We start from the raw sequence: 23987 nt of genomic DNA on the forward strand, positions 1-23987 counted from the left end.
TTAGTGGAATTGTTCTCATAGCAAATATTTTTCAACCCCATGCAGTCATATGGAAAAGACTGCTGTTTACACACACTTTTGTTTAAAATAACACTTGCAATTAATTCCATGCACATGCAGCACTAGATGTTTTCATATTCAAATGGTTTCAATTAAGATTGTATGGAATGCTAAATTGCTTTGAGGACATCTACATTTAGTATACATTATTTGTTACCCAAAACTTGATATTTTTAAAATCTCTGATCTTGTATATACCTGTGCATGCATTTCATTGCACCTCTTAGCATGTACATGCAGCTGTGGATATAATAATTATACAGAATTCAATAGTTTTTATGTTAGCAATTCTTAAGAGGCATTGGCAACTACCTATACTGGAAAATTATATTCACAACTAGATCATGAAAATAATTAATGTTTTCTTGTATACATCAAATGTACAGATCCCTGTGTATGATCATGCTACACACTGATTATATCTATGATGGTACAAGAATCATGTAAAGCAATATCACACAGACTTCACTTGGTGGATATCTGTGCTATGCAGTTAATTAGTACAGAAGACTACTCTCTAGTAACCTACAAGTAACTGTACCATCTACAAGGAAATGTACTTGAAACATCCAACTAGACTACGCCTGTATGTATGTGAGACAAGAGTAGTTGGAAATTTTCTTCCCCATATGTACAGTACACCTACACACATGGTTATTGTGATGTAAAAGGCTTAAATATGTTGACTACATAGTTAGCAGTATCAATCGTATAAATAAAAGCACAACAAATTGTGCAATTGCTCATGCTCATTGTACTATATAGTATGTGGTAATTAGTCACATGACTGTAAGGTTAATTGTTTAGGAAATGGTTTCACTTATATGGAGCACACTTTTCATGTGAAAAATTAATAGTCTTGTTTATGCATACTTTAACAGCTTTATTATAACTACCATAACAACCTATAAACCTACATACACTGTTTAATAAGGATGTTGAAATCTTCCTTTTTATCATATAAAAGGTTACAACATATTCACATATTGTTACTAATTAATTACTGCAATGTTTAGCAGGTATACAGTAAACATGTTTCCACTATCACTATAGACACATGGACATCTGGTTCCAGAACTACTTAATTTGCAGATAATGTATAGGTATAAAAACACATGCATACAAGAAACATAATTATTAAAATAATAAATAGCATTCACATTGATTGATTGGACTGGGATAGGCAGCTTGTTGCTGATAGTATCCCAGGGAGCTGAAACATCGCAGCTCCAGTACAACAATGTACAATTACTAAATAGGTACACAAATACAACATAATTATAACTAATTTGCATAAAATAATAAGTAGGTCCAGCCTTGGTTGACAGTGAAAATAATCAGAAAATTCATTGAGTGAATCAGATCCAACAATAATTGATTCCCATGCAGTTCTCTTGATACCATTTCAAGTCTGTATATATGCAGTTTAAAAAAAATAAATTATGAAAGTATGCATGTGTTTAGATTCTGGCTAATGTGCACTCATGACTATTGGATTGATAATTGAATGGAGGGTGCCTGCACAGTTTGCTTCCATCATTAACCTCGTTTAAATTCTTTAAACTCCATATAGCATAAAAAGGCAGTTGTACTACCAACAGAGCACTCCAACAATTCTTCTGAACTCAACATTGTCAATCTATCAATACAGCAGTTTGATTTCACAAGTAGTGTTTTCACAACTACAATGGCTATAAAATATCAGTTACAGAATTCTTTCTTCAGAGGAGAATATTTTGTTGAGCAAAGTGACAGCTTGAAGAGACAGAAGATATCAGCAATTTAAACAGTGTGCTTGAGTATCTTCAAACACTGACTGATATTCTTCAAGATATTGAGGTATACACATAATAGCTAGCAGATAGAAAGGCTGTGAAAAATGAATCCATAAAGTAACTGCATACTTTCATTTCCTCTTGTAAATTAATATGTCACTAAATATATAGTTTTGGCTGGTGGTCCATATAGAATCCCAAAGATTGAAACCCGTATGCATCACTTTCGCTAGCAGAACTGTCAAGGCAGTATAATGAAATCTCGAATTAAGGACATCATGTGAGAAGTTGATGTTCATGGCCTTCAAAGTTAGCTGCCTGTGTCTTTCTCTTTGTACTAAGTTCTTATTTGCAATATATGCCATAGTTTTCTTGAGTACACTGTTCTTTCACTCAGTAGCCTCGGTCTCTTCTCGTGTAGTTGTGTATGTATACACTCACAAAGTGCTCCCACTACACTTATAATTAGTCACCAATCAACACAAATCACTGTATGATACACTGAGTTATTTGTATGATGCCATAGGACTTTACAGGCTCATTTTTCAATTTTCACACCATATGGTGCAGTTTGACCATCTACCTCCACCATTTTATACTGTTGCTTACACACATGCAGTTACATATTACTTTGAAAAATGTACATATAGTATAACTTCTGTATGTAACCATCATAATTATATGTATATAGCTACTTTGTTGCATTGCAAAAATGCCTTAAAAGAAAGATTTAAGGGAAATTATGGAATTCAAAGTAAAAATACTGTGTCTTGCACCACGAAATTGTTAATCTATTAATTTTAATTACATGATGTGTCTATGCAAGCACAGTTCTTAAAGGCTTTGGCCTATTTTGACATTAAATTTCAGTAATGTGACCATGTAAAATGTGGCCAGCATACACAAATATGTAGCTATAAAGTATACAATTTTGTAACCATGACTGCTCTATTAGATTATCTTGCAATATTAAAAATTCAATCAAAATTTATTTTGCAGCTGCCTTGCAATTGGTTATCTCAATAGTAGCTTTACCACAGTGAAGCAATGAAATAGTGGTGTTTAAAAGACGCAACAAACCTGTCCATCATAAGGATACATGCAAGAGACTAGCCAAAATTAACTGTGTGGCTTGCTGCTGCTTTTCATACTGTAACCATTGGCTTTCAACTAAGACATTAAACATGGCAAAATTTTTAGCTACCAGTGCTAGAAAAGATTAAGATACTCCAACAGAGCAGTCACATTAAATTACTTGCATAAAATAAGTTTCCTTCGCTGTAGTTATTTTATATTAATAAGTTACCATGAATTTTTTTTGCATGAAAATAAAGTATGCATAAAACAAGGTTATTTAAACAGATATATGTTGTTCAAAGGTTTTGGCAGGCCTATATAGCAACCAGTTTATATGCAATAAATCAGTTTGAGCTTTATGAACTAACTATGTATGGTACAACTACTATAGAACCATCAATGTACTGTATAATATTATTGTCATGTTATTACTGTAAATTTAGTGCAGAAATTGGTAGAAGTACCTAGTAGGTGGTTTTATGAGTGTGTGGACTAGTCAACTAATACAATCAAATTGGTGTACTGGACTGTATAAAAAATAGTTAGTGTTAATCATATTTCTGGTAATTGCTAATTATCATATGATGTGAACAATCAGAGTTGTGGTTGTCATGCATTGCAAACATAAACTAGTAACTAAGACATCAGTATAATCAACTACTAAAAACTATTCAGATCTGCACACATTACAGTAAAATGAGACTACAATAAAAGAAGACTATTAAAAGGGTAATTACAAAAATTTCAAAAATTGTTGTGGCTATGGGTTGTGCATCTCAAGGTTAAAACAACAAGTCTGGCAATGCAATGTAGTTATGCAATTTGAGTATAAGTTGAAGAAATATCTTTCTCCAGACGAAAGGTATTTTCGGTAGTAGGTATATCCTCTAGAACAGCATAGTTGAGCTAAAGTGGTATACACATTCACATAACACTTGTGGTACTAGGAAATACAAGACAAAATACACTTATTAAAACTGTTATGACATATTTATATTGTTAGGGGAGGATCCAGGAGTTATCAAAGGGAGGGGAACATCCAGGTAGGCAGTCGAGGGAAAAATCTCTAGCTCAGTTATACACTTATTGAGTGAGATAGCTACTTGAATGTCATTATTACATTATATCTTCAGTGCCAATGTGCATGCACTTGGATACCTGGAAAGTGGAGGTGGGTGGGAAAGAGACATTTGCCCCAATTACACCATCCTGCATCATGCACGATTGATTGTGTAGTTTAGATAGTCCATAAATATTGAGCACAAGCCTCACAGTAAAGTCTGTCAGTAGTAGCTATAACAGTGGTGCTAGTTCTCCTGCGCAATCACAGCTGGACCAGATACAAAATAGCTTCTTACACTCTTGACTTAGCTTTTGCCTACCAAACAGTTTATAACACCCACCAAATAAACACTAAAACTTGCACAGTCTATACACACTAACGTAGTCAGAAAGCAAAAAGCATGTAAACAAGTTGTTTGTGATGATTTAATGTACTGCAAATGTGTTTGGCATCTGCTGTGATTAATTTAATTTCAATACTGTGTGTTTCTTCTCTAGGGAAATATGGTACTTTGATACCTCCATGCAGAATATTTCATTATCATAAAACATAAAGGCAAGAGAAAAGGCACATGTATGCTTCATAGAGAATCCGAATCTGAACTACACATATGCATACTGACAGTATTTCACTTTTTATGTCTAAGCCATTGATTCTTACATATTGAGTAAACATCTATTACTCAACAATGCTCCATCATACTTACTCCTTGATTAGCAGGTTTTGTATCATTGACATCATCATCTTTAATTACATCATATTCAGCAACCAGTTGCTGTGGAGGACTCTCAGTGGTTTTATTTTGTAGATCAACAATAGGGTCTTTAATTACATCATATTCAGCAACCAGTTGCTGTGGAGGACTCTCAGTGGTTTTCTTTTGTAGATCAACAACAGCATACTCCATTGGTGATGGTGTTGGCTTGGGCAGTTTACAAGCATCATCATTTATTGTTTTAGTGGATAAAGCATATTCTTCACCACTAGGTGCGGCTTGATGGGGAACAGTGGCAGTCTTGTTATGTAGTTTCTGGACATCGGCGTATTGTTCATTAACAAGTGGCTCAGATTGAAGATCATAATTTTTTGTTACTGTAGTAGTGCCTTCTGCTATATTGCCCTCAGAAATACTGTAGTATACAGAAAAATAGTTTGTTTATACAGTATTGTCTAAACGGTGCAATGATCATTATACATACACAGTCTGTACACAAGTATGGTATAGTGTGCAGTGTATTTACTATACTATTACCTCTGAAAAGTTGTCTTCTTGTAATCAACTGTATCTACAGAGGAACACATTTATGTTATACTGTAACATAAATTACAATGAATGCATAGCTTCTTGTTAATAGGGGAAGTAATTAAAAATTCTGACTATCAGATATATACATGCACTCAGTACATGCAGTGTACATCTAACTAACTAGTTGAAAACTACACTTTATGTATGCAAATACTGTGATGCTAAACAGTAGTGTCCTGATTATCAAAGTGTCCTGGTATTCCAGGTCAATTTTAAGGAATATTTTGAGATCATTACTAAGTGTCTAAGTGTCCTCATTTTCAAGCATCCTGATTAAACACAATTTACCACTACTGTAAATAAGGTTAACAGACAAGGAAGCCCCGGGTATAGTCAGTGTTGAATCCCAGTTAATAGAGCTGGAAACCACAATTGTTAATACTCGACACCATTGCACATGCAAATGGTGATCACACGATCTCTACTTGTGGCAGAAGGAGCGCTATTTGGAAGTGCTCATACTGAATTCAGTCATAAAGATTGAAGCTGCCGCAAACATGCCAAGAACAGTTGCCCACCCACCTGCCCTTTTGACTAATCACTGGCATCCACCCTCACTCAACCAATGCAATCATGCATGCAGTAGTTCACTTCGTATAAATACATTTTCACATTTTGGGCACCCAGGAGGCACAGTCAGGCTGCTTATAGCAATAGAAATACAGCAGCTAAATTCCCCACTAGAGCAAGTGTAGGTGCATTTAGCACTTAGCATCTAGCAATGTCCTGGACTGCCCCTTTTATCCCCCAAACTATGCATAACTCTAGTGCATGTCATAAAGCAGTAGTGCATGCAGACTAACTGATGTAGGATGTTAACAGGTCTTATTACTATGTGACACTTTAATTTATTAGCATGGATTTAAGAATATCATGTATATCACATCAAACAAGTTTATAAGGATTTGTACTTGTTATTCTTTGTGAAAACCTCTTAAGATGTATGTAGTACAAAAAGTGTGTTCTTATGGCAGGTATCTTATTGACTTTATTTTAATTATGTATGTATATGTGTGTTTGTTCTGATATAATTTGGCTAGCACAACCTTATAAGATTGTGTAGCAATAATTATTTTTGTGGGTGCCGTAGGAGCTTCAGGATGAGAAGCTACAAAAATAATATTCTGCTTTATTCAGCTGTTCTTCACTGCTCTTTCACCACACTCATGCTGTGACTATAAAGGTACATGTAAATCAATGCAGTAAGTAAGTTAGACACCATGACTAATGGAAATTAAGCAATTTCATAGTAGTACCCTCAGAATGCTACAGCCTTGGTCCTTCAGGGTTACTAAATCACTTAGTTCACTTGGTCTTAGTGTCCGGCTATTATTTATCGTTTCATCATGGGATCAATGTCAACAGAATACACTGACAATCACAATTACCTTTTTTCTTATGATAACAAAACCAATACACGATGATGATGATGACAACTCCTGTAACAACTAGAGCCACTAATATTCCAATAAAAGCTCCAATTATTCCTCCATTGCCACCATCACTGCTGCTACTGTCATTGTCATTGTTACCACCACTACCTATACATGAATGTACATTGCAATAAAATCAGTAACACAATGTTATAATATGTAGCTATTACATATAGTTTTGACAAAAAGGATCATTGTATAGTGCACTAGCTACATTTTGGTAGACCAGTTTTTCCAATTTCATTATTAGTTTTAATTTCTTGAACAAAATAAATATTAAAGAACTTTTTGTAAGGAAAAGAGCAAATTACAGTATTTCCATTAAATACAGTTGAGGTGTGATCTGTAATGTATAGACCTGTGCCAAAAACAGCCCAGCTGCAAAAAAAGGTGAGGCTAAGAATGCACAAGTACATGTTCATGGAGTAACCAAAAGACATGATATCAAAATCTGGCCAATAAAGCATTTACAGTATAGGCAATTTTGTGCATTCATTTTCTATATGCTTCACATTATCACATCCAGCTAGCTGTACATGTGTGCTTGCAATATAAACAATACTACTGAGATGATAAAAGATATTACACTGCATTGTTACCAAAATTAATTTAACTAAAAATTTACAATTGGTTTCTACTTGGCCATCTTTTTGCACTGTATATTAAAATAAAAAGATGGCCAAGTAGAAACCAATTGTAAATTTTTAGTTAAATTAATTTTGGTAACAATGCAGTGTAATATCTTTTATCATCTCAGTAGTATTGTTTATATTGCAAGCACACATGTACAGCTAGCTGGATGTGATAATGTGAAGCATATAGAAAATGAATGCACAAAAGTGCCTATACTGTAAATGCTTTCTTGGCCAGATTTTGATATCATGTCTTTTGGTTACTCCATGAACATGTACTTGTGCACTCTTGGCCTCGCCTTTTTTTACAGCTGGGCTGTTTTTGGCACAGGATATCACTACTTTTTGTTGACTAGAGAACATACAGCTAGGTATTATATTACATACACTGTAAATCCAGAAGTATGAAGGTCACACTGTTGGTATGACTCCTGCGGTCGCTTAGTGTTCAAATTCCCACTAGGACTCACGTGATATCTCGCGTGATGTTTCACGTAAGATAAGAACCGGCAAAGTCGAGGCTACAGTCTTAACTGTTCTTGCTGAAGCAGTGGGTTGGTGATATAACTAGTGTAGTCAAAATCTGTGCGTGACAAGTGGAGCCAAATCAGCTGCGAGTTGTTGCTGAATGTATGCCTCGGAATGGACATGAAACCTGACGGCACTGAATGCATCACACTATTCTCCCAGTAAATTTCTTGGTAAGTTCGTGTATAGTTAAGTCATTGTAAACGGCTATATAATTACCGTCATATTTTTAGACAGGAATCTCCCATGCTATAGTAGCTTCCTGGTTATATACTATGCTTGTGCATGTAGGCCAGAGCAAGGGGGTGTCACTCAGGCTCTTGCTGTAGGTCGATCTGTGACCGCGGTAAAACTTTAAGTCAACGGTCAAGGCCACAAAATAGCTCTTACAGTAGGTCAAGGGTCAAGACGATACGGAAGATTTGAAACCCACAATCGAAAACTATACATAGCTACTATCAAGTTTACGGAATTATACGTAACTCACAAGAAGTAAGGATCTCCAAGAAGATGTTTTAAAGCTCCAACAGGCATTTCGCCGTAATTATAATGATTTTTCTCTCCCAGCTGCTGGTAGCATGCACTAAGAAATTATCATACTAGGTTACAAGTGCAGGTGCGTATAGGAAAATAGAGAAATAAGTGGAGGTCAAAAGTTCAACAAGAAATGCTCAAGTCACGATGATAAATGCTGCAAGTCAAAGGTCAAGGTGAAAATTGGTCAAGACTTTGACCGCGGTCGCAGATCTACCTACAGCATGAGCCGACGTGACACCCCCTTACCAGAGCCTCGTAGCTGGCTTGTTTTAGCTGCGTGGGTCAGACCATGAACAAGTTGAGCTGAACCCAGAGAAAACAGTTAAAAATGAAAGAGGATATTTTCTCAACATTTCAACCAACCAAGATGGTTGGTGATGACAACAAAGATGTCAAGAGCAAACAAGTGTTTCCACCAACAGTTCAGGAAAGGTTAATAGGCTATGTACTTTTATGGCTTCCTATAATGTATGGTGAAAACTTTGGCTATAAATAGTGTGTCAGGCATTTGAATGATTAGCGGGTAAGTCAATACTACAAATGGGTTAATATTTTTGAGGGCTCAGCTCAATGCGTACATACAGTAGGCCGTAATTACTATGCATCGATTGATTGATGTGATAATAATATAAGCAGATCTGAGACAACCATGGACCCTACTATATAGTAAATGGGCAGATATATAGAGTTATGTATACTCTGATATAATTGTTGAGTGTCGTAGTTTGCCAATGGTCAAAGCTAAATTAACCATTTTAGACAGCTTTTTGTGATGTTGAAGGTGTCAGGCAAACTCCAGTTAGGGGCAGGCAATAAAAGATTGTTTTTTAAAGCAGGAGAGGAACATGCTTAGGCCCGCAAGGTACAGGCTTAATCTACTTACCCCAGTAGATGCACCATATTATATATAATGCACATATCAATTGTAATGTATTGCCCTACTAACCCCTCCCTCCCCATCGGGCATATATAGGGCTATAGTGGGCACAACCGAATGTTAAATGCCCCATGGTAGGACAAACCTATTGTGTCTAAACCACACCATTGGCTCCAGTGGCAATGTGTGGGATTTGACATAGCATAGAAAAAATACTTGGGTGTTTAATGAATGATTGTCAAATTCCCCATAGTGAAGCAGCAGTTTCATGTCAATTCGCCTTGTAAAGCCCCACTTACAGGCATTACATCCAAGGGGGGAACACATTGGTAGGTGCATAATGAGTTTACATGTTAAAATTTAGTCTGTCTTGCTTTTTCATGCTTATAGCAGCTAATGTGCTTATTCTCAAACAATCAGGACTGGAAATACTACAAATTGTCATCTACTTTTATCTATCAACTATCCAATCACTGCTAGTTTAATTAAAATTTCCTTTGCTGTTGTGTAACTTGTTTACCATTGTGCTATAACCATTAGTCCCTCCTAGTTTATATGTCTCCTAGCAATAAAAATTGTTATGTCAACAATCTAGGTGAGAACCACAAAACAAGTCAAGTAATATATTCCAAAAGTGGTCATCAACTGCTGCAGTATGCTGAATACATCTTGGGAATGGCTATGTGGGATGCTCACTTTCACAATAATCATAATAGTGGAATTAAGTGTTTGTTGACATGTTAGTCTGACTATATGATTACATGGTTTTAGTTGCTGTGCCTTACCATACTGTATCCCTTTCTGTATGTGCAGGGTAGATACTGATGTTGTGACTGTTGGCGGGTGAGTTTATGGTCAATGGACAAATCACGCAAATGGTGAAGAAAAATTAATATGTGGTAGCTACCAAGACCCCACTACTATATTATGAACTCTTGGTGGTACTTCATAGCCAAACGCCAGTGTATCTAATTTCTTGTGCTATTGTATATAGTAATTTTTTTAATTTTATGGGATCATCATAATGTAAATGTTTACTATTACAGTATATTCATGCTATCATTAAAGAGTTTCGGTCTATAATTGTGGGTTACTGAAAGGTGATGCGCTAATGCTGGCTTTTTAAGTAAACACTGAAATTTCACAGGCACTGAAGGGCTGGGGCGGGATTAAAGACGTGCACGGGTAATGTAGCAGTAAGTTACTTCAACTATATCACTACAGTGGGTATGAAACAGCTGGCTATAGGCTATGTACGGCCCTACATGGGCCGCGGAGTCATGCTATAACGAGTCAGTGGAGGCATACCATGGCGAATTTAGCTAAAACAAATCAGTGACTGGACTCACAATTAAACCAAGAGTTGACAGCACAATGAAATCATCCAGCTCGCTATGGCTAACCACTTCCACACTGTTTGGGTTTGGGAATTGAGGCGGGCGCCTCACATCTCGACGTCATGGCGGCAAGTTTGAATCTTCAAAGAGCACAAAAGCTATCTCATAAACCAACGAACAACTCTTAGCGAAATTAAATGTTAAGATACATTATGTAAAAAGCCCCTGATAGCCGCAGCCTTTTTACAATACGACTTCGTGGTTGAAAGAAAATCGCTCCAATGGGATGTGATGACGAAGAAAATGAAAAAAAGAACGATGTACATTTGAATAAATAATTTAATTAATGCATTGTAAATGGGTGGGCGATGGAACAAACTACTCCAACAATTCTCCTGACTTTTCATGTAGTAGTTACTCATTATACAAAGGTTACATGCCCTTGGTTTCGAGGCGGAATCTTTTAGTAAGGCTGAGATTTCGCCATGCGGATTTTAAAAGATTGCGTAATCAATCCCTCATGTAAATGACTCACAGTAGTGGGCGCGTGTTTATTATATTTTGTGGGCGCGCGCTTTGTGCTTCTTGGCCTTGCGACTCACTACCGTGAGTCTTGATCATGATGCCCAAATGTACTTGATGAAATTTTAAAGCTTAATAAAGTACAGTTATGACAGTAATTTAAACGTAACGAATTAACAGTTTGTTGTCACAACCCCCAGGACATTTGGGCATCACCAACATATTTGACAATAGCAGCAGCAAGAGTTCAATGACATTAACTACATTTGCTGTGGAAACTCCCTTGGGGTAAGGCATCAAATTTAGTTGAATCTGCCAGGACATCACCGAGATATGCACCTTCAAAAGTCGTCTTATTTTCTTCGTATTTGTCATCTTAATCTTCTTACGAACATACGGTATTCCAAATTCTTTCTTTTAGTACACTTTATTTTATTTTTCTTAAGGCTTTACAGCACAAGTGCTGAAAGGCTGTAGGACACCTGGTCCTACAGCCTGTTTAAAGTTATTGCATAAAGTGTGTTTGTAAAGGTGGAGAAAGGAGAAAAAAAATTCATGACTGGACCTGGGCAGCCTCGAACCTGCAGCCATCCAATTAACACTCGAATGCTTACAGGAGTCTGCCTGCCAGGTGGTCAGGATGTTTTCTCCTTGTCAATTTCAAGTGTGTGTCGTGTGGCCCAAGAAGCTGGTGCATCACACCGTGAGTATATTTACAGGAAGAAAGAAAATGTAATTTTCACACCTATGTAGTTCTGTGATCCCTTATCCGATTGGAACCAATTTCATTACAGAGGTGCCCACCAGGTAGGCCATGCCACATACCCAATTTGAAGGAAATCACCCCAGCCGTTTCTGAGATATGAGTGGCCAAAGTTTCATTTTAATTTCTTCATTTTTTTCTTCTTAAGCTGTAGGGGGGCTACGGGGGCTTCGATTTCTTTTTGCACACTTTGCAAAAAATGCTATAAAACACAAACTTGTAACTCCATTGTATCGATATTTGGTGCAAGTAAAGAGTGTATAAAGGTACATTCGCGTACCAAGTTTGCTATGAATCTGATAAATATCCAAGCAGTTATGAGTGTTTATTCACATAAAAAAGATGAAACTTTTGTCACGGCCACAGAGTGAACCAAGTAGAGGAATAACTTGAAAATTAGTGCGTACATAGGCTGATCATCGTAGGAATGCCTTTTGGTGGTTAGAACAGCAATAGACTTACAGCTACAAAGTTATAAAGCAAAAACCGAACAAGTGTAAAATTGTGGGATTGAGATGCATTCACTGGGAGGCAAAAAAAGGTGCATAAAAATGTCGAAAAAAAATGAACTGATCATGACCAGAGTTTGAACCAACGACCTCCATACCTAATGCCTGCATCCTTAACCACTGAACTACTGCTATCTTGGCTGATCATTTCACTTAATTTCTACCTTATAAATGAAAATTCTAGCTTAATAAGTAAAACTGATCTACCAATAGAAAATCTAGATTGTTCTAGAACATTCTATATGTGTTTTATTAGATGATTTCAGCAAAAGCAAAAATGTGCGCTCTATTAGAGCAATAGCACCATACTATTATTGCAACACTTTGAGGCTCAGTCTAGTAGCTATTTCATCAAATCGGAGCTATTTTCGTATTGATAAGTGGTATATTTGTAGTATTGACTTAGTTTCGCCCCAGGCGGTCTGCGAGCAGACTAGTATGACCGACTCGTGCCAATCATCATCATCGTAATCATCATAATAAGTGCTATACTAGCAAAACTTGTGATACAACAGCCTGGAAATCATATCCCAGTAAAAAGGTGCAGGATTTGCTTTGTTTAAAGTTGAGCAACTGCATCTTTTCATTTTTGCATTAAAAATCGAGATACTCTAATAGAACAGTCACTGCAAAACTATGATTGAATGCTCTGATTGATTGATTTGGGATAGGTAGCTTGTTGCTGATAGTATCCCAGGGAGCTGAAACATTGCAGCTCCAGTACAACTATGTACAATAACTAAATACGTAGCTACACAAATAAGACATAATTATAATTAATATACATAAAATAATAAGTAGCTAGGTCCAGCCTTGGTTGTCAGTGAAAATAATCAGAAAATTCATTGAGTGAATCAGATTCAATAATTCAGTGGGGTAATTTGTTCCAATCTCAGATGGTCTCTAAGGTCTATGTCATTAATGTATAGTAAGAACATTAGGGGTGCAAGGACAGTGCCCTGGGGGACACCAAACAATACTTTTTTTGTGCTAGATGTGCAACCTTCAACTAAGACTCTTTGTGTTCTGGAGGTAAACCAGGTAGAAATCCATTTACTCTAGTCAATGCTATGGCCTCGACGTAGTGTTAAAACCTTGGTTTTGAAAATGCAAAAAGAAGTGAAATCTATTCAAAAACAGCCAAGCTGTAAAAAAAATAGTGCGGCCCTCAAAAGCCTGGGTGAAAAAAGTTGTAAAATCAAAGGTGGTGGCCAAGAAATGGCTGCAATGATGTTAATGCTAATAAGTTTTAACAATTGGTGTGCATTGTTAAAACTTATTAGCATTAACATCATTGCAGCCATTTCTTGGCCGCCATCTTTGATTTCACAACTTTTTTCACCCAGGCTTTTGAGGGCCGCACTCTTTTTTTTTACAGCTTGGCTGTTTTTGAGTGGATATGTATCCATACAAACTCTAGAGGGTGACTTATTATCTCAAAGTACCCCTTGGTGGAACCAAATGGACATAATTTTATTAAGGCTTTACAACACAAGTAATGAAGATCTGTAGAACATCTGGTCCTACAGCCTGTTTAGAAAAAATCATATTACTTGCACATGCTATAGTTGATTTGCTTCAAATTTGAAGGGCCATAATGTCTGTGTATTCATAGCACAAATTTTGTACAGGAAAAAGGGAGTTCTATGAAATTTGTTGTCACGCCTACAAGGTACTCCACATACTTGAAAATCAGTCTGTACATGAAGTAACTGTTGTAGTGCAAACCTTACAGTATATGGTTTAAAAATACTGAAAGCATAGCTAAGGAGATATAAAGCAAAAACCAACAAGTGATATTGAGATACTCTAATAGAGCAGTCACTGAGAAGTAAAAATGTGCACAAATTTACAGGAAAATTTCTCCAGGGTTTGACCTCAACATGTAGCTATATTTCCAAACTCTTTACCACTCTACCACTGCTGTCAGTTGCTCATGTCACTTGATTTCTACCTTATAAATGAAAGTACACTAGAATGATAAAGTTTTATATTCTCAAGGTATCAGTGGAAATTATATGTGGCTAAATTTTGAAAAATCACCCATATGGGTGCACATGAAATAATTAGAATTTTCGTGTTTAGTGGGTTGCTAATAAGATATGAGCACAGTTTTGAAAATATTTCAAGAATTTTCTTGTATTGTAAGGTATTTTTGAGAACGGCTAAAACCATCAATAAGTAGATTTGCACTATAAAGTTTGTGATTTGATCATTAAATATTGTAGGTGTCAAATGCACCCATATGGGTGATTTTCCAAATTCGGTTACATATTATTTGCATTGTATTAAAAATGCTCAGAAAAAATTATGCTCTATTGGAGTACTAAAATATTGAAACAACACACACACATGCAGTAGTTTGTCATGCAGCCAAGTACAGCTGGTGTGGGTGCATAAAAAAGACAAGTCTGTATTTTACAGCTTATTTTACAGAACAAAGAAAATGCCATTTTCATGTATCCATAGCTTGACAGTGCCTGAACAGTAATTAACCATTTTTGCTGTGGAAACTTCTTCACCTCCCATTCCAAATTTGAGTTGAATCTGCCCATCCATCATTTGGTATCACCTTTGATTTCATCCTGGCTTTTTTGGAGGGCTGCACCCTTTTTTTTGTTTCGCAAGGTACATGTAGCAATTGCAGCAATGCATTAATTTAGCTTATGTATAATAAATTGTAAATTATGCCACCATAACCATTTCATTGAATGTACAATGAAGTATATACAGTGACCATGCTTGGTTAATGATTTTTAAACCAGGCACGTATCCACAGCTGGCCAAAGGCTGGCTGTGGGCACATGCCTGGTTTACTGAAATTGATTTCGTAAAAGTGCGTGTGCGTGTGTGTGTGCGTGTGTGTGTGTGTGTGTGTGTGTGTGTGTGTGTGTGTGTGTGTGTGTGTGTGTGTGTGTGTGTGTGTGTGTGTGTGTGTGTGTGTGTGTGTGTGTGTGTGTGTACCTACCTATCTACCTATATTTGTCTGTATGCACCCACATGAGCAAAATTGTTAAATGGTAAAAAGCAGCCAGGGTGTAAGAATTGAAAGCTAAATTAAGTTTATATTAAACTTCCACACACATAATCTTTGCTCTGTGGTGGTTTCTTCTCGGTGGTCTGAAATACGGGTATGGCAACTCTTCATGAACAGTCTTCCTTTTTGGTTTTATAGACATTTAAGAACTTCAAAACAATGTTGAAGGCCTCTTAGGCTACCAGAGATAGCGCATCCTTTGAGTTGAAAGGGGGGCATTGCATTACCTGTACTTATGCAAACAAAAATGAAGGGCAGCCTTAAGGCTATCTCTAAACAATCTGCATGAGAAAACACGATAGACACACTATAAAACAAATGAGAAGATACTTTTGTGCGTAATTTGCTGTTTAAAGTTGTTTGTTATAGTTATGCTTCATTAGCAGCACATAGCAATGTAATTACAGAAATTCATGAATTATGAAATATGGTAAATTACAAATCTAATTATCTAGCTGAATTAATAATAGCAATAGCATGAATAAAATATACATGGTTGATTAATTGCCTATTTAGTTAGAATGGGAAAATATTAACTGCATCGCCACCTGGTTTTTAGAAGTAGCATAACATCAACTCATTCAATTTAGCATCAAAAATCCACTGATAGAAAACTTGAATGACATGCATCTTATGGCTTGCTTCTAATTTTTGACTGCACACATTGCAAAATGATGTATAACTAAGAACCTGAAGTCACACTATTGTATATGTGCACAGAAATTGAATGGCACTCCACAGAGTGCAACTTGAACATGAAATTCTGCAGCACGGTTCTATGGTAATGTCAAGGTTTATACTCCAACAACAACTAAGTCCTTCAAATGTCAGTAAATTACTTGTTTTGTTTACAGGTAGCTAGATGCTAAGATGCTGTAGTACTTTGCACTGGTGAAGTTCAAACTTCATGGTAAATTCCCTGTAGGTGTATTTTTGTTGCAGTAGCAATCATACTGAGTCATTCACTTATCAGTAAGTGCAGAATCCCACAAATGACCAAGCATTTTATGAGGTGGCATCATTATAGGGGTTGCTTAATCTGCACTTTACTGTATTGCAAAATATATTAAACGTGCTTGAGAAATGAGTTGCACCCATTCCAACTGTTTTACTGCTAATTCTCAAATGTTGTATACTTATAAACTGGTAATGAACTCCCTAACCAGCCTTATGCAGATTTATAACCTGCTGTGTTATAATTTTTAAGCCATGATAAGTTGTATGATTTCAAATAAATTGATACTAGTTACATATGTATATCATGGATATTGAGCAGCAATCATAATCAAGACACATGGTAGTGTGTTGTGTGGCCAAGAAAGTCAGCACACCACACCGTGCGTATATTTACAGGAAGAAACAAAATGTGATTTTCATGCATGCGTAGCTCCGTGCTCCCTTCTCAAATTAGAATCATTTTTATACTGCAAATGCTCACCACCTTCAGCACTCCATATACCAAATGTATGCAAGATTGTCTAACGCAACTGTGAAATATGAGCCTTCAAATTCGGCTTAATTTCTTCTTTTTTTGCTTCATTTTTTTCTTCATTTTTTGCTTCAGGGGTTTAGTTTATTTTTTCACACACTTTACAAAAACCATTATAAAATACAAATGTGTATCTCAATTTTCTTGAGTGTTGGCACACTTTAAGAGCATATTGCAGCACAATCACATGCCAAGTTTGGTGCAAATAGTCATAGAGCTATGGACAATTATTTGCATTAAAAAAGGTTGACTTGTTGTCACACCAACAGGGTAAACCACTTATGGGATTAACTTTAAAATCGGTATGCATATAGGTTAACCAAAACTTTTGTGGTTTAAAAATCGCATTGATGGCTATAGTGTTACAAGGAAAAAACAAAACAACTGTAAATCGTGGGGTCAAAATACTCTAATAGAACAGTCATCACTGCGGAGTTAAAAAGTGCATGAAATTAATGTCAAAACAACTTAGCAGTATTCTAGCCAGAGACCTATATAACTATATGTAGCCATAAACAAGCAAGCACAACAATTATTAGTATTAACATAGACCCTTTGGCTTTGATATCGAATCGGTACTGTATTGGTAGAGTACTAGTTTGTCTTACAGTATATCATTTTCATTGCATCTATGGATAAGAAGAACAATGATTTGCATAAAAACAAAGCTCAAAGCCAGTTTATGGTTAGATTTGAGGCATATTTAAAATACAAAAAGAAATGAAATAACTGCCACATTTGATTTCACAACTTTTTTTCACCCAGGATTTTGAAGGTTGCACTTTTTTATACAGCTTGACTGTTTAGTGGATTCAGTTTTCTCCTGGTACAGTAGAAAACTTTGGTGACGAATTCTGATTGGCAAAAACGACTTGGGAAAATTGCCGTGTTTTGCATGTGTCACTGCACTTTGCATATAGACGTTTTTCCAGTGTAACGGACTAACTTAGTAAAATCCGGAAATGCGTTACATTGGTAGGCAACTATGCCAACCACTTGTGTGGTTGTAGGTTGTAATAACCGCGAGTCTAAGCAAAGCCTTATCGGTTTTTATCGGTTTCCAAAAAGAAAAGAAGAGGAAGAGCGTCGTCGAAAGTGGATTGCCTTTGTTTCAAGGAAGAACAGCGATGGTTCGGCTTGGAAACCGGGTAAAGGAGCCCGGGTTTGTTCAGAACATTTCATAACGGGCAAAAAGTCTAACGTGTATACTAACCCTGACTACGTACCATCTATTAAAGCCAAGAAGCCGCGAACTGCTGAATGTAATGCCACCCTGTCTCGTTTTGAACGTGCTAGCCGTCGAGCCAAATCACAGACGGAGAGGAGAAGGAAAGAAGAGAGAGACGCGCTGGAGCTTAGAAGAGTGGAGGAGGAGAAGAATCGTCGAAGCATTCGTGGTTTTAACAACGACCACATGTACACTGGCCCATACACTCGTCAAGTAGAGAACGGTGAAGAATCAAGGGAAGAACCACCGATGGAAGACTGTATCACTGGGGCAGAACTCGAGGTAGCGGAACTTGTAGACGACACGAGTTTACTGATAGATTTGCAGCCAGAATTGTTACAACCAAAGCACGATATTGCCACAGATTGTTGTATCCCAGCAGAAATAGGTATGGTAGTTGTTAGTTCAGTACAGTAATTCCTAGCTAACTGGGTAATTTCAACTCATCTGCACCCAATAGTGTTTTCTGCCTAATTCAGCCCGGCACCAGCCAGGAAATATTTAGTTCCAAGTTGACTAGAGTAGACAGATTTCACTGTAATAATGATTGCACGCTTGCACCTAAATACTCTTATGTACTTATGTGTTTGAACTTGGAACTTAGTCTCACGTAGCCAGACCTTTTCCACGCAGGGGCTTATTGATTCCAATAAGCTGCTGCTCGTAAAAGATTCTGGGAGATTTGGAATAACAAACTTGTTTTAGCACCTACAAGTCTGTAGGGTGTTACATGGTTAAATGGTTATATTCTTCATGTCGCAATGCAATGTCACAATAATTATATGCAGACTCTAATTAGTTTTGAATCGAACTCAACGGAGACTGCATATATATATACCACACCTGTGGTTGAGATCAAAAGCGCCGCACTGTGGTATATAACTGATATACCAGGCAAACTGTGGTATATAACTGATATCCCACGCTTTGTGCATGGCTACGCTTACCATATATAGTGTAACTTCACACATTCCGCGAAATTCTTATCTAATAACAAGCACCTAAATCAACCAACAATTATTCACCTGAGCAATTTTCGATGAACTCTCGTCTCCTTCACTAACTTCAATAATCGCGAGTGGGCAGGCGTGGCACCGCCATAGAGTCTATAATATAAAACGCCTGATCCATCAAGGATTTCAAGTCTCTAATACTGACAAGAGCCTAGAATCACTCCTAATTGTGAGTAAATGGGCGTGGCACCGTTGAATCTAAAATGTCTGATCCATCAAGGATGTCTACTCAACAGGTGCTGTTTCACTATACTTTGCCATCTATAATCGTTTCATCTACTGGGCTGTAGAATATAACAGTTATAACACGATTACTCGGGATATGACAAAAATATAAGCACTCGCACCTGCAGTGCTTGTGCATATATATTTGTCATATCCCTTGTAAGCGTGTTATAGCTATAAAATATATATTGTGACATTGCATCATGCACTGCAACCACTTGTTTCATTAACACCCTACAGATTTGCTACTCCAAATCTCCCAGGCCCTTTTGCAAGCTGGCACTTTAAATGGAATCGATAAGCCCCTGCACGGAAAAAAGGTCTGGCTACGTGAGACTACTTGAAACTATTAACAGCTTTGGACAATCCTTAGTTTTTTGAACTTGAATTGTAAATATTGCTTTGTTTTATTTATTGTTATATTACTTCTTATAGAGTGCCAAACAGAAGTAACTTGGAACACAGTTGAACAGCGGATCAACCTGCTAGAAACATTGTTACATCAAAGGCCTGAATTCAGTGTGTCAACAATACTGAAGGGAAATGATAAACTGACTCGATTTTATACGGGAATGCCAACTTACAACAGTTTTGTAGCTTTTGTAAACTACATTGAACCCAAAGCTCTACATTTGCAACCTTGGCGAGGAAGTGAAACCGCCAAGCTGGATGAAGCTGTTTCAGCAGAAGTGTCGAGTTCACGAAGAAAAGGGTTTTCGTCATTGCCAGTGGCCGAGCAGCTGTTTGCAGTATTGATCAAGTTACGACGAGGGCTAGAATCTCTTGATGTTAGCATCAGGTTTAAAATCAGTGAGACTACTTACAGTAGAATGTTCACAACTTGGATAACATTTTTATCGAAAGAACTTAAATTACTTTTTCCATTTCCATCAAGGCACCTAGTGCAACAGTGGCTACCCGATCGTTTTAAGAAGTTCAGTAACATCCGTGTAATCATCGACTGTTATGAGATTGAGTGCCAGAGGCCATCTGGCTTGCTCAATTCCTCAAAGACCTATTCACAGTATAAAAGTCGTAATACCTGGAAAATTCTTGTAGGATGTACACCCACGGGACTGATAAGCTTTGTGTCAGAAGCATGGGGTGGAAGGATATCTGACAAAGAACTAACTGAAAGGTCAGGTCTGTTGGACATGCTAGAACCAGGGGACATGATAATGGCAGATAAGGGATTTGACATTCAAGAAATGGTAGCAGCTAGAGGAATCCTAGTAAATGTTCCTCCTCGGTTAGAATCTAAGCAAAAACAAATGCCAGCCTCAGATGTCGAGAAGACCCGGAGAATAGCTGAACTACGCATCCATGTGGAAAGGGCAATTGGAAGGGGACGTCGTTTTAAAGTCTTGAATGAAAAGTTCCCTAGCACAATGTATGATTTGGTTAGTGATGTTAACTCAGTATGTATGTATATTACTAACTTTGATAATCCCCTGGTCGTTTAATTAATGACTTTAATGTTGTAATATTTGAAATATTGTAAAACAGTGTAGTGATACACATACAAAGAAAATACACAAGTACAAATAAGATAAAATCACTTATCACTTGCCATTTTCCTTGTAGCACCAATGGACCAGACTTTGTCAATATATTGGATTGGTCTTTGGCTTATCTTAGTTTGTTAGCAACAATAATAATGCTAGGAATTTTTTATGTTGCTTCTAATCACTAATGAAGAGAGCCTGGGTGTGAGAATACAAAGTTTTATGCAGTCACTCCAAACTTCTCTAGGAACATGCACCTCGACAACAGTTCTGGTACAACATGGTAGAGGTAAAACTGTTCTAGTTTCTCTTCTAGGTTCTTCCAGTAGTCTGCATCAGCCAAAATCCTGTCTACCACCACAACGCCATTGCTGTACACAATGAAGTCACACCACTCAACACCTAATATTGCCATTTCTCCCTGTACTTGTGCATAATATCCATGGTTGGTAGGAAGGTGTAAGAGGCCATCAGATCCTTTCTTCATGAAAAAGGCAGGAAACTGTTCTGCTATCTCAGTGGGAGTGAGTTCAATTGTGATGGTACTCTTAATACTATATGGACACTTTATTTCAGGACAGCCATAACAACAAGTGTCAGTACTCCTACATAATATCTTCCCATCTGATGATGCTCCTAGGAAACTTTTGTCAGGTAGAAGATGTAACCCCGTCGGTTGCACTATCATGTCTTCACCAATAGATTGCCTGTTTTCTAAATAACATTGCCTGGCCTTTGCTTCGTTTTCTTTTCCCCACCGCATTGCAGGAGGTATGTGCTCCATGGGTACATTATATCCCATAATGTCTATAACTAGTCTAGTTGGATCTGTTGCAGCTCGTCTCTTCAATATCTCACCAAACCGAGAACTAGTGAGCCTTCCATTATGTAGCACTATCCACAGTTCACTATCAGACTGCGTACGAGTAGTAGCTTCTATTGCTTCCACTTGACTGTTAGAAAGCTGCATGCTACTAATGAAGCGATGACAATCAACTACAGATGGATCAACTTGTACAGCATGTGTTTCACTGTTCCATGTTTTGTGTGAGAATAAAACATGATTCCAAAGACTAGGATTATTGATCTCTGCAGCAGGCTGCAAACATCTAGGGTTTGGCGAGTCACGCCAAAACTGCTGTAGGCCTGTATTGGGTACAGAATTCTGCAAATCTGTCAATAACAAATGTAAATGGTTTCGATCAATTTCAACGCGATGTTCTGGTAAACGTGGATCAAATGAGCTTCTCTTGATTTCACTAACTCCTTGTGTTTCAGATCTAGGGGTGTCACCATGACTAGGTTTCACAAATTTCATATTCCGTGCACATTCTGGAGAAACGATTTTTTTTGGCGGTTGATGCCAAGCCATAGGTTGCAAAGTCTTTGATAATTCTGATGGCAATTCCTCATCATTAGCATGATAATCAATAAAAAACAAAAGAGCTGCAATGTGATTGCATGCCTGACCTAACCTATAAAGTACATAGTGTACATAATACATAAATTTTGCACCTATCATTGTATTGCCTTTAAACTATTATATATATATGGGACTATGGTGGGGATTTGACATAGCATAAGGCCCAGTTTCAACATGGGGATTATTTGATGCTGTATAAAAAGTACAAAAACAAAAAATACTTGGGCACTTAATAAATAGATGTCCAATACTTTTCCCCTGTAAAGCTCCATCTATGCCCAAGGGAGTGGGGCGATACAATTATAGGTGCATTACACCCACTGGTCACTTACCCTGATACACAAGAACATTTCCCAGCATACACGTCGCCATTGTCACCATTGACTGCAACATACACCTCAAGTGGAGTCTCACAAGACAAGGAATGATATACATAGGCTCGGAAGTACAGGACTCTCAAATTCAAATCATTGCTGACAGGACATTGATACAGCCATACATTCTTTACAAAGCCGTCATAAAAGAACTTAAAGACTTTCAACTGCCTGTACGCATTCATGCTTTGCATATCAAACGTCTTGTCCCTTCCATACACAAGATATACTACCAAATTCATTAAGGTGAACTCCATCAGTATTCCAGACAACTTCTTTTCCCACCAAGTCACACTCGCAAAAGATGGCAAGCTGCGAAGGACGCGCTTTGTTTCTTCAGTCAAGTAAGATATGGTGGTGATATCATCTGACTCGGGATTTCCACACTGCAAAGCCCCAATACGAGCCATCCCCATAATTCGATCGATGATGTCATCCTTTCTAATGGAACCGGTTAAACGAACGTGAACTTCCTTAGCGAGCGTCTTCAATTCTTGCACCTTCAGCTTCTGCAACAATGTAGCAAGCAACTCTACTTCTTCATCAACCAGCTCCTGGCCTCGGAAAAGTAATTCCTTGGCTTCACAGAGCGCCGCCATTGTTGCGTTGCCTACCAACGTGACTAATTCCGGATTTTACGGACAACTTCGTTATACTGGAAAAACGTCTATAGAAAAGGCAGCTGTATTATACTTTGGTGGAAAAAACTTTGGCAAATTAAAGGACAATTCACCAAATTTGCTGATGTTTTAATATGCTGCCAAAGTTTTTTTCTACTATACAGCATAGAGATTTAATGTTTTGAAATTAGATATGGTGGTCAGTTTTGTATTATGTACATACTTCATTAATTAATTACTAAAGGTTTTCATTGTCAAGGAAGCATAACTGAACAAATCACTTTAAACCATCAACAATGCTCAGAACTATCTTCTTGCCTGTTACACAGTATGTTTATGGTGTTTTCTTATAAACATTAGCCTTGAATCAGTTTGATCTTCATTTTGTACATTACAAGGGAACGTGCCACCTTTTGATTTGAAGGGGGTACACTACTTCTGGTAGCCTACAAAGCCCTCACTATTATTTTTCAGTTGTTACAACACTTGTACAGCCTATTAGGAAAGCTATTCACACTGTATTCAGGAATCACTAATGCAAAAATAATGTGCTGTAAGGAAGACAAGAATTGAGACCACAGATATATGCTGAGTACAAATTGTGTTTTCTTTGGTCCTATCAATATACCCACAATGTGGCTCACTGGCATTCCT

The 23987-nt window shown here is 37.2% G+C and overlaps 3 protein-coding genes across 3 annotated transcripts in view; 1 reads left to right on the top strand and 2 right to left on the bottom strand.

The window, feature by feature from the left end:
- Nucleotides 1–3565: 3565 nt before the first annotated feature.
- Nucleotides 3566–23987, bottom strand: part of LOC136260220 (serine-rich adhesin for platelets-like) — a 53755-nt gene continuing 33333 nt past the window's right edge. The window contains exons 5-8 of the mRNA XM_066053885.1: nucleotides 6670–6822; nucleotides 5228–5261; nucleotides 4682–5105; nucleotides 3566–3818 (exon numbers count right to left, since the gene is read on the bottom strand). Coding sequence (XP_065909957.1) covers nucleotides 3726–3818; nucleotides 4682–5105; nucleotides 5228–5261; nucleotides 6670–6822 — 704 coding nt within the window. The 3' untranslated portion in view covers nucleotides 3566–3725. The remainder of the gene's footprint in view (nucleotides 3819–4681; nucleotides 5106–5227; nucleotides 5262–6669; nucleotides 6823–23987) is intronic.
- On the top strand, nucleotides 17931–21826 carry LOC136241741 (uncharacterized). The gene is made up of 2 exons (XM_066033040.1): nucleotides 17931–18561; nucleotides 19847–21826. The coding sequence occupies exons 1-2, from the start codon at nucleotides 17931–17933 to the stop codon at nucleotides 20872–20874; spliced, it is 1659 nt and encodes a 552-aa protein (XP_065889112.1). The 3' UTR covers nucleotides 20875–21826.
- Nucleotides 20800–23312, bottom strand: LOC136241750 (uncharacterized). Its single transcript, XM_066033052.1, has 2 exons — nucleotides 22672–23312; nucleotides 20800–22391 (listed from the first exon to the last, which is right to left on the bottom strand). The coding sequence occupies exons 1-2, from the start codon at nucleotides 23310–23312 to the stop codon at nucleotides 21137–21139; spliced, it is 1896 nt and encodes a 631-aa protein (XP_065889124.1). The 3' UTR covers nucleotides 20800–21136.

The sequence above is a fragment of the Dysidea avara genome, chromosome 1 (assembly GCF_963678975.1).
Source record: "Dysidea avara chromosome 1, odDysAvar1.4, whole genome shotgun sequence".
Classification (NCBI taxonomy): Eukaryota; Metazoa; Porifera; class Demospongiae; order Dictyoceratida; family Dysideidae; genus Dysidea; species Dysidea avara.

Excerpts from the sequence above, each read along its gene's own strand:
- LOC136241741 (XM_066033040.1), top strand. The coding sequence starts at position 17,931 with ATGCCAACCACTTGTGTGGTTGTAGGTTGTAATAACCGCGAGTCTAAG. Across the intron at positions 18,562-19,846 it reads TTGTATCCCAGCAGAAATAG|AGTGCCAAACAGAAGTAACT; the intron begins GTATGGTAGTTG and ends TACTTCTTATAG.
- LOC136241750 (XM_066033052.1), bottom strand. The coding sequence starts at position 23,312 with ATGGCGGCGCTCTGTGAAGCCAAGGAATTACTTTTCCGAGGCCAGGAG. Across the intron at positions 22,392-22,671 it reads AAATGTTCTTGTGTATCAGG|GTTAGGTCAGGCATGCAATC; the intron begins GTAAGTGACCAG and ends TGTACTTTATAG.